We start from the raw sequence: 10,147 nt of genomic DNA, 5'->3' as shown, positions 1-10,147 counted from the left end.
GCACCTTGTGGTTTCTTGTTATTCGAGAGGAGCGGTGTCTCGTCCACACTCGGGTCCTCCCGGTGTATCAATTTGTTATAGGCTCTCCTCCATGTTGAATGTTTTCATGTGAGCTGCATGTTTGGAGTATTGGGGAGGGCATTGCCCCATTTGTGCAACATTACAAACAGAAAAGGTTTGCTTGTTAAATATTGACATGAGACCCAGAGAAAGGGACTCCTTACCGGATTCCAAAATTGAGCATACAGCTCAGTGGAGGAAAAAAAGCATAGTTTATAAATTAGATGTAAAAGTTTTTACCCATGGAGTTAATATTGGTTCTGTTGAGAGCTCAATCCACTTGCGTGCAGCATAACAGGTAAATGCTGTGGCACCATATTTGCTTTTAAATCTGGGCTCCATTATTAGTCAGCTGACCACAGAGTCCTGTTGGCTTTATATTTCATTAGTGTTTCTTTATTGTATTGAGGACATTAGGACCTTTTAAGCAATTATGTTTATTGGGCATTTTGCATGAGCATGATTTGTAAGTTCACTTTAGTCTACTCGAAGGGCTTTGCCACCATCTCGCATATCCAGTTGTAGAGGTGGTCCTGGCAGTTTCCATTATACCATGTTTTTCTGGTGTCGCTAAAGTAAAAAAATGCTGCACAGTTCCCAGTCTGAACTCCAGTGGTACTAGGTTGGTTATCCCTCCAATACCTTGAACACATCATTAAGTAAATTAACATCCATATAGACAGTGAATAAATGCATTTAAAGTTAGAAAGGTGCGCACCCAGATTCAATCGCAGTTGTGTTTTTTATCCATGTCCATGTTCCCCGTGAGTCATTCTTTCGCAGACCAATCCAGAAGCCGCTCTTCCACCACAAACCAGAACTTGAACTCGATTTTGGAATGTTCTCACTTATAAGTACCTGAAAGAAAGCATACTAGAGTTGGGCTGAATTTTACAAGAGCGGGGTGTTTATAAATTTAAAATAGGATGAAACTGCTTCAATATGATCCATGTCTGGATAAATTAATTTAATTAACTCATTCATTCCCAAAGGTGTGATTTTAGCGTATTTTTATAGCATCCAGATCTGGTCATTAATCCAAGATATTTGCTTATTTATGTATTTGTCCTTCCATCTGAATGAGTTAAGATAATTTGAGCATTTTTTTAAATTATTATTTCAGAATTGAGCATTAAACTGGTATCCTTTCGCATCAGTCTGTACCCACAAACTAGCTGGCATTTTTTAACGAAAGTTACTGACCCCTGATGTAAAGGGGATAAAGTCCTTGTCCTAAATACAAACAAGCATACAAAAACATAATTATACTGTAATGTTAAAAGTGCAAATGTCTTGTGACCTGTTCCTGCAAGTTGTCTATCACTAGAAGGTCTCCACCTCGACCAATGCAGTCAGCTCTGCTGTCTGACCAGTTCTTTTTGGCATCAGGCTCAGGGAGGGAAAAATAATAGCAGGTCGATTTAAGAAGGGTCCATCCTGGTGGACATCTACCACAGTTTTGCTCTGTTGCAACGACAAACCCCAAGTTGATGATTAAATCATAGAATTCCTCCAAGATTCGCTGAACCACAATCACAGACTTACCAATAATATCTTTTGTGGCCTGCAGCTGAGTCTTTTCTGTTTGAAGTATTTCAATTTGCTTCTGAAGGGTGTCACTCAGTCGCGTCTGCTGATTGAGTTGCAGCTTCAGTTGAATGTGGCCCGCCTGCTCCCTGAGTAACGCTGCCTCCGCATCCTTCTGCGCTTTGAGGATGTGACTGCAGTTGCGGAGATAATTACGCTCGATGATGAGGGATGAGACAGCCGAATGGGGTGTCAGAAGGTGATCTTCGTTGGCGTTGGCACCTGAGGCTCAAAAAACACATAAGTAATGATATTGTACTCATTTTGGCTCATTGATCATTGATGATAAGAGATTTTCCTCACAGTATATAGCCAGGACAACAGCAGCTATCAGTAGAACAGCATTGAGCAGGCCCAGAAGCGGAAGCGTCACCCTGCGGCGTGGAATCCAAGATCCAACTCCTGCTATAAAAACACTGTGATGATGTTTCCCTGGGTTAAAGCTTCATGAGGAAATTTAAAAACTCCCAAGAACATAATGGATTGCAGCCTGAGTCACCAAAGATGATTGACGAATAGACAAAGATCAGGATTACCGTAGTTATTAATTGCAGCGCATTAAAAACAGCTAAAGTTTTCCATACCTTGCTGAAAATTCTGTGGGCGTGAATGCAGATTTGAGTGAAACCTTTCCGAAATCTTTTGCTCCACTGGCGTTTCTGCCCCCTGGTCTGGCTGCGATTGAATGTTCTCCATAGTACTTTTGTGCAAGTGGTGCATATTGATCTGGTCAACTAGTGATAAGGTTTGTGTGTGCGCATGTGCGTGTTTTGTCACAAGTTGAATTAAAGAAACAGAAGTGAACAATGTTTGATCCTGTTTTACCCTTGTGAAAATAAAATGTGGTTATTTTTTGTTTCCCTCAAAGCTTTTAATTAAAAAATTAAAATGAATTATCAGAAGAAAAAATATGTATGCTTTCTGTATGGTTAATCAAAAGAAAAAGCAAAGAAAAACTTATTAATACGTTAGTAATAAGTTATTAATAATGCCCTTATTAATAATGTCTTCTTCTTTTATAACATCTGCTTAGGAAGTATGTGGTCCTATCTGGTACCCCTCAAAACATTGATGAAAAATTGAAGACCACTCCATTGTTTATGTTGCTCACCCCTGCTGTAGAATGCTATGACAATGATGAATAAATCTGATAATAAAAATGAAATAAAAACTTTTTTTTATTGCAATTCAAAAACATCATCTACAGTACAGTAAATACAACAGTTGAGAAAATTACTTTGTACCAATTTTGGCTAATAAAGAAAAGGTCAAAATTTCCCAAAAAATTCAAAATATATGTTTTTGTTTTTTGCAGTCAAAAATGGGTGGAACTGTTTGTTCAGTGGGTATTAGTAGGGGCTTTTTCACAAATCCATTTACCCCTATTTGTACAGCCAATACTAATCCAAGCACGGAAGTAGTTTTCTGGACTATATATAGCTGCACAGTCCTGATGAACTGCATCACTTGACTCTCCATAGTCCCAGTACCTACAACAGAGGATAAATATACAACAGCTTTAGTTAAAACATTTATAATATTATTTTATATTATATATAATTTGCTTTGACTGAATGGATGATGCAGTGTTACAAGAAGAATAATCGACCCATTCATTAGCTATAAAAGCTAATCTTTTTCAGCGTTATGTGATCCTGGAGCCTATTTACAGACATATTTAAAAAGGCTGGTTTGCGCCATTGTGGGCATGAACACAACTGACTTCCTTCCAAGCCAATCGAAGCAGAAACTCATTCACTTTAAATGTGCCACACTCACATCTCACATGGAAACAAACACCTTTGCGTGTCTAATAAAGCAGCGATTGGTACATGAACTGCTGGCTGCTTGAAAACATTTGTGGATCTCAAGTATTTATCTGTTAAACTGAGGTACCACACCCTTACCCTTCAATCAGCTCTTTTCCATCCATCCATCTCCAAAGTCCTTCCTTGTGAAAATACAATCCAATCCAAAAGTTGTAGGATTTCACTGATGGATCTGCATGACCTCTAAGGTGATTTATGATTGCCATCTGGCAAAATAGTCATATTACATGGTATTAAAATATTTCAATTTTGTTTGCACACAATGAATGAGAAATAAGCTGTGCTCACGCCACCTCTTCCTCTATGCTATCGATGACTATTAGGTCACCTCCGAAAAGCTGACAGAAATCTCGAGCATTTTGCCACGATGTTAGCCCATCAATTTGAGACAAGGCGAAGTAGTAGCAAACAGAGTTCATCAAAATCCATCCTACTGGACAGCGACTGCAGCCATCCTCTGTTGTCAAAACAGGTGAATGGACATGAAACAAGATAAAATTGTGATTTGATAATATACAGTGAAGCTTATCTCACCAATCATGGGTAAGTGAGTTTTTAAATATGTGACATCTTTCATAGTTGTATCAAGATTGACTTCATATTCTTTTGTCCTCCTTTTGTGGTGCTCAAACTCCCAGTTGCTTTGTGTTTGTCTTCTCATTTCGCTGTCCAGCTCCTTCTTGGCAGCGCTAATGTTTCTGACTGCGAAATCGTATGATTCCTGAAGTTTGAGCAACTCTTTCTCGATAAGTTCTGTGTCATCAAGAGACTGGTGGGTGTTTTGACGCACGATATCTGCAAGGACAACCAACATTTGTTTGTTTTGTTTAATTTGTGGAGGAACTGTGGAACAATCATTCACACGCACATTCACTTTCTCAACTGAGCGGGAAGTGAAAAAAACGCTGCCTACGCAGATGTCAGGCAAGTACAGTTCAGTTCAACATCGGCAGTGACAACTGGTTTGCTTACGGTAAATATATCTAAAGGATACCTAGAAAATTCAGCATGTTTTAAAACAAAAGTCAGTATTGAGTTTTCACACACAAATAAAAGGGGTACTTTGTTTTATCTCTATTTCTGTACTGTAATTTGAATGTAATCAGTAGAAAGAGGAAATGACTACACATTGTTTTTTTTGCTATTGTTGTTTCTTTTTAAATGACCATGTGGATGTGAAAAATGCTAGGGATGTCCCATGTCACATTTTTTTGCACACGGGTCTCAGTCCGAGTCACCTTATTTTGAGGATCAAGCATTTGAAATCTAAGCAAAGTATTAAGGACAGAAATGAATGTATCCAAGTGTTAGTTTTTTTTTTTTTTAATCATATGACACCTTTTATATGGCTAGTAAATTAGTAGTTTAAACCAAATAGCCATTTAAATGTTCCCCCACTGAATGTGTTTACGTTCACATTTTCCAGCGATGTTGCAATGTTGTGTAGGGTACACAAACACATTTGTTTTTCTTTTGGCAATTAATATTCTTTTGGCAATACCTGTGTACATTTCTTGCCCTTTAAAATGATAATAAAATACTGTAAAATTAAAATGTGTGCCCCATCTTTTTCACCTGATTCCAAGTTGAGAATGATCATGTGATTGGTATCTACTGTAAGATTTTCACTTTCTATGAGATTAGCAATGTTAACAACAAATAAATTGTATACTTAATATATGTTTCATTTTTCTAAGTTGTCAGTATCATTTGCTGTTTCACATGATAGTAATTACATTAAGCTCAAGAACATTCATCTGCACTCATGATATAGTGGACAACAAAAGTCATTTTGATCACATGTAAACCATTTTTACAACCATATTGAGTGTTTCGCATACGTCCCTGAAATATAAAATAAAATGGAACAGAATAGAATGCCTATGGTAAGCAATGACAATAAAGGCATTCTATTATATTTTAAATTTTATAGACGTATGCAATATACTCAATATGACTATGAAAATTCTATGCTATATATTTGATCAAAATTACTTGTTTTATGAAATACAGTATATTGTTATAGCAGAGAAGAACAGTTTGTGGGAAATGCCAAACCATATACAACCAATTTAAAAAATAAATGAAAGAAACAGATGCAGAATATGCTGCATGCTGGTCCGAATTTAATTTTAAGTTTAATTTTTCTGCCACATTTTCATGATGACTGATTGCTTCCCATGAGAATATCAAAGGAACTTTATGATGATGTTGACCAAAATATAAACAAATACAACATACTTACAATGGATGAACAGGAGGATATCAACAAACAATAAAATGGCAGCAAGTATCGCCAAGCTTGCAATAGCTGCTTTGTAAAGTATCGCACAAGATTCTGGAATGACAAACACTAAGTGAACATGACATTGATATAATCAACAACAATTTCATCTTTCATCATTGGTGGCAAGAACAATGACAAGTTCAACAATTAGCTGCGTTTTCTTTTGTTATTCTGATCAGTCATTCAAATTGCACTTGTTCCCACTTTAAAAGTGTAATTTTATTCAACATGGCATGAAGGTAACAAAATTCTCAATCGTGAATTTGTTTTCAAAATGACCAATACCTTGTTCCTTTTTTTGTTGTCCAGGTTTCTCACCATCCTCATTTTGAGAAACCAGTGTGTCAAATCCGTCGTTTGAATCCAAACCAGTCATTTCTCTTATTTCTTTCTGTCAATTTAGCTGTGATTTTCTTTGTCTATTTAACCCCAATCCCAGCACACAACAATTCTCTTCCTGATTTCTATTGTTTAACTCGTCAACGTTAATTTCAGAAGTGGGAAATGAGAAGCAGTATTGCAACCAAAGGATTAGCAGGTGGAAAAGAGAAGAGAAAGTCTTGATATACGGAAGAGAGCACTTCCTTTTGATATACAGTTTAAGGCGAACCTTGTGATTTAGAGAAGGGATTCTCAAATCTTTTGGAGCTAGGGACTCCATTTAGAAAGCAAATTTTCCAAAGACCCCCCCATTGCAAATGTTTGCGGAAACATAACAAATAAACAAAAAACATTTGAGACAAACATACGTGGCCTTTTTACTCAGTAATAGATTCAAAATGACAAGTACTGTATATTTATTAGTTTTCAGAAAAGGAAAAAATCGCAAATTCCACGCCTCATAACAAACCCCCCAAAAAAAAGGTTGCTGCCATTTATAGACAAAAGGCTTCATCGCCTAGTTAGCAAGCAATTGTAGACACAAAACATATTTAATAACCAAGCTCTGTCTCAGTCCTTTTTGCACCAAGTGCCTGATTAGCCATTTCACTAAATGTGGTTTACTTTTGACCCATCAGTTTTGAATGTTTTTTTTGTTTGTTTTTTTTAATGAAAAGAGAATGAATGTGGGACTTTTTAAAACTGCATGTCACAGCGATTTTTTGCTCTCTATTTAGGTTCCATTTCACATATCCAGTGTAAACGTGCTGCACAATTAATATCAAAGCGAGTCTTCCAGGGTTTTGCAGATGAATAGATAGTACCCCCACAGTTCTGGTTCCGGGCGTGGCTGGGTTTTGCAGGCATCCAATACCTTAAGAAAATAAACATCAACCAGGAGTTAGGTCATTAACTCATACACACATAGCCATTGCTTAAATTGTTTTGTCGTAAGCAAACGCATTTCTACCATTTATGAAATAACTTTTTTTGTTCGGATAAATGTGATGTATGTTCACAAACCCATCATCATGTCTATGACGATGAAAAGGTGGTTATTAATATTTTCTAATTTTACACTTAATTTCCTTTAAAATGATAGACAATACATGGAAGTAGCTCAAAATTTGACAGTTACAGCAAGTTGAACGTTGCCAATTAAAATCATTAATTTTGAGATAAACATGTTTAAAGTTTTGGGACATTATTTTTTTCATTTGTGTGCATCGTCGACTAATCCCTTATTTTCATACACGTTGGTTTCAATTTGAACCTTTTGGCCTCTAGGAAATGAAAGTCGAAGACCTTAAGGAGATTGTTTTGTAGAAATTCCAAAAAAGGCATTTCTTTTGAAAATGTGTATTTTCATCATAACTCAAAAATAAACTCCCTGACATAAAACTAGTTTTGTGAAAAAGCATCACAAATATTCAATCAATAAAAGCATAAAGACTGATTTAACCTGTCACCTTTGATCTGTTTCCGTGGCATTATTTATCCAAACCCACGTACCCTCCTTTTTCATATCAGTAACACCAATCCACAGACCATTTTCATAAGATTGGTAGCCCATACTCCGGATTTTGACGATATGACTCACATATGACTATGGAAGCAAATAAGGAAAAATTGTGGTTTTAAATGACAACTCACATGCACTATGCAATTTATTTCAAACTTGTTATCTTTTTCCCCCCTCAATTTCTGCCCAACCTGCTCGTTTGGATGATCTATCACAATCAAATCAGCTCCACGGTTGATGCAGTCGGCTCGACTGTCCATCCAGGTCTGTCTTCGAGTAGATGTGTTGGTATATGAGAAGTAATAGCAGGATGAGTTGAAATAGGTCCAGCCCTTGTTGCACTTGCCACAAGTCTCCTCTAGAAGGTATAAACATCTCACATCAGACAGAGTAGCTACACACTTTGCAAACTATACACATTGCATTTAATTTCCTAATTTTGTAAATGCTTTTAATGGCATAATAATTAAAGTTATTTATTAATATTTTTTTCCTTCGACCGCTCAAATTTTTCAGTGGCATCAGTTCTATCTATACATATGTTGGTTAAATTTATTAACACTCTTAAAGAAATTGAAAAATGGTTCGGTCTGTCTTTACGGCTTGCCACAAGGGTTTAAAAACTAAACAGGGAATAGTTTAGAACACTGTAATACCCAAAGCTGACATGTTGAACTGCAGAATTTTCCTCTCACTGCGCAGATTCTGGAGCTGATTCTGATAAGCGTCATTAAGGGTTTTCTGCTCATTAACTTTTGCCCTCAGTTTTTCATGACTTCTGGTTGTTCTCTTGAACATGTTCATGGCCTCTTGCAGTGCCTTCATCGCATCACTGTGGTTGCTAAAGAGGTGGTCCAGCTCAGTGATGAGATGTGCTGCAGCTGGGTGGGAATTTTCCTTGGGGCTTTGTGTGACTGAGGCATCTTTAAGAAAAAAAAAGCAGGAAGCAGAGTGTAATTGCTAGTAACTAGTACTTAAATTAAGTTTGAAAATCAAGGCAGAAAGAGATCATGAGTGTCATTTTCTTGTAAATTTGAACTAATTGGAAATCCCAAAACAAGATGTATGTTTGTCTCTAATTTCTTCGCATATATGCTAGGGATCTTTAAAAAAATGATGTAGGCAATGATGAAATGCGAAGAATGTGCCACAAAAAGAAAAAAACAGTTCATGTTGTTGGGAAGCTCCAACGGTTTCTACACTCACAACTGATTCCGAGAATGACAGCACCAATGAGCAGAATGACATCCAGTAGTCCGAGACACAGTATGACCATGCGGTAACATCCGCCTGTGAAACAGTTAGTCAAAGACACCAAAAATAATTTAAAGCTCTTTCTCTTTTGTTTGTTTTTGTCAATACTTACCTAAATGAAACTTCTCCCCTTACTTCAACATAGTTCATTGACACCAAAATACAAGGTGATGGTGACAAAAATATTTTCATACTAGACATATCTTTGGAATGTGAATTAAACGTAGATTATTTTTTGAGAGCAATGGAGGCAAGCAACTCACGCCCCCCTGCCCCCAAAATACACTTCAGGCCGTCTGACCGGAAATACACAGTTTTGGTTTTGTCAAGTTTTTTTTTTCCAAGATATTTATATGAAATATGTTTTTTTTTAAATTGTGACACCAACTTTTTTCATTAATCATAACAACAATTTAATTCATATGACATTTGGTGTTACACATCGCTCTTAGCATTATGAATTCCTTGGTAAAATTTCTGCAAGTGCCTGTATCAAAAATTTGACAAGGAGTCCCTTTTTCAGTCCATCTGTCTGAATAGTATGTTTAGTTCAAAGTTACTACTACATCTAACTATTCTTCTGCAACTTCCTAAAAGTAATAGTAGGAAAAATGGTGTACTGTACCTTGCCCAAACAATTCATAGCGAGAGCGAGAGGGTCCTCCATGGCTGAATAAAACTTGAGATGACTTTGGCGAATAAGATACAGTGAGTTCAGCTTTCAAGTCATTCTCCATTTCTGCAGGAACTGCGCACCAGCGTGTTTGCTCTGTCTTATCCTCATCCGCACTGACACTTTGATCTTGCATTCATCACGTGCTTCGGAGGAGTCTTTTTTTTTTCAACCATAATAATTGTGAATTCTGTGAACGTGAAAAGAAATATGTTTTGCACCAAATTTGAGCACAGGGAGACAGGGAGTCAGTTTTAGCTCGGAAGTATCCTCCATACATGGTAATTTTATCACAGATTTATATAATAACATTTTAAAAAGAAGCTTAAATTAAATTAAAACTGAACAGCCAATGTGTTGTTATTATTATGAAAAATATCTAAACCTGTTGGCAGAAACTTTTATTATTTTGTCCTAAGATTTAACAACAAACTAGAGAAAAAAGGGAAATAGATTCTATGAGGGAACCAAAAGTCTTAATGCAACCACTATTTCCATGATGAAAATACTTTTTTGATTGTGAAATATTTTCTTGGACATTCAATGTTGATGCC

General features: G+C 36.5%; 3 protein-coding genes across 4 annotated transcripts; all 3 read right to left on the bottom strand.

Annotated features, from left to right (window-relative positions):
• Window positions 1-434: 434 nt before the first annotated feature.
• LOC148412907 (C-type lectin domain family 4 member G-like) lies at window positions 435-2,394 on the bottom strand. 2 transcript variants are annotated; one of them, XM_088432833.1, is made up of 6 exons: window positions 2,232-2,394; window positions 1,951-2,049; window positions 1,606-1,869; window positions 1,361-1,524; window positions 779-918; window positions 435-702 (listed from the first exon to the last, which is right to left on the bottom strand). In XM_088432833.1, exons 1-6 carry the CDS (start codon window positions 2,365-2,367, stop codon window positions 543-545), a joined length of 963 nt encoding a protein of 320 aa, XP_088288959.1. In that variant the 5' UTR covers window positions 2,368-2,394; the 3' UTR covers window positions 435-542. The 2 variants fall into 2 exon arrangements, with proteins under 2 accessions (XP_088288959.1, XP_088288958.1); XM_088432832.1 differs by having other exon boundaries at window positions 1,951-2,052; window positions 2,232-2,391.
• A 479-nt stretch (window positions 2,395-2,873) lies between these two features.
• Window positions 2,874-6,373, bottom strand: LOC148412906 (asialoglycoprotein receptor 2-like). The gene is made up of 6 exons (XM_088432835.1): window positions 6,049-6,373; window positions 5,722-5,814; window positions 4,011-4,271; window positions 3,770-3,933; window positions 3,555-3,682; window positions 2,874-3,137 (listed from the first exon to the last, which is right to left on the bottom strand). The coding sequence occupies exons 1-6, from the start codon at window positions 6,137-6,139 to the stop codon at window positions 2,987-2,989; spliced, it is 888 nt and encodes a 295-aa protein (XP_088288961.1). The 5' UTR covers window positions 6,140-6,373; the 3' UTR covers window positions 2,874-2,986.
• A 159-nt stretch (window positions 6,374-6,532) lies between these two features.
• Window positions 6,533-9,694, bottom strand: LOC148412905 (uncharacterized). Its single transcript, XM_088432834.1, has 6 exons — window positions 9,546-9,694; window positions 8,873-8,956; window positions 8,323-8,589; window positions 7,858-8,024; window positions 7,614-7,750; window positions 6,533-7,018 (listed from the first exon to the last, which is right to left on the bottom strand). The coding sequence occupies exons 1-6, from the start codon at window positions 9,655-9,657 to the stop codon at window positions 6,874-6,876; spliced, it is 912 nt and encodes a 303-aa protein (XP_088288960.1). The 5' UTR covers window positions 9,658-9,694; the 3' UTR covers window positions 6,533-6,873.
• Between the last annotated feature and the right edge of the window lie 453 nt (window positions 9,695-10,147).

The sequence above is a fragment of the Hippichthys cyanospilos genome, chromosome 14 (genome assembly GCF_059441005.1).
Source record: "Hippichthys cyanospilos isolate Australia breed blue-spotted pipefish chromosome 14, RoL_Hcya_1.0, whole genome shotgun sequence".
NCBI classification, from domain to species: Eukaryota; Metazoa; Chordata; class Actinopteri; order Syngnathiformes; family Syngnathidae; genus Hippichthys; species Hippichthys cyanospilos.
This window is presented reverse-complemented; position numbering and strand designations above follow the sequence as displayed.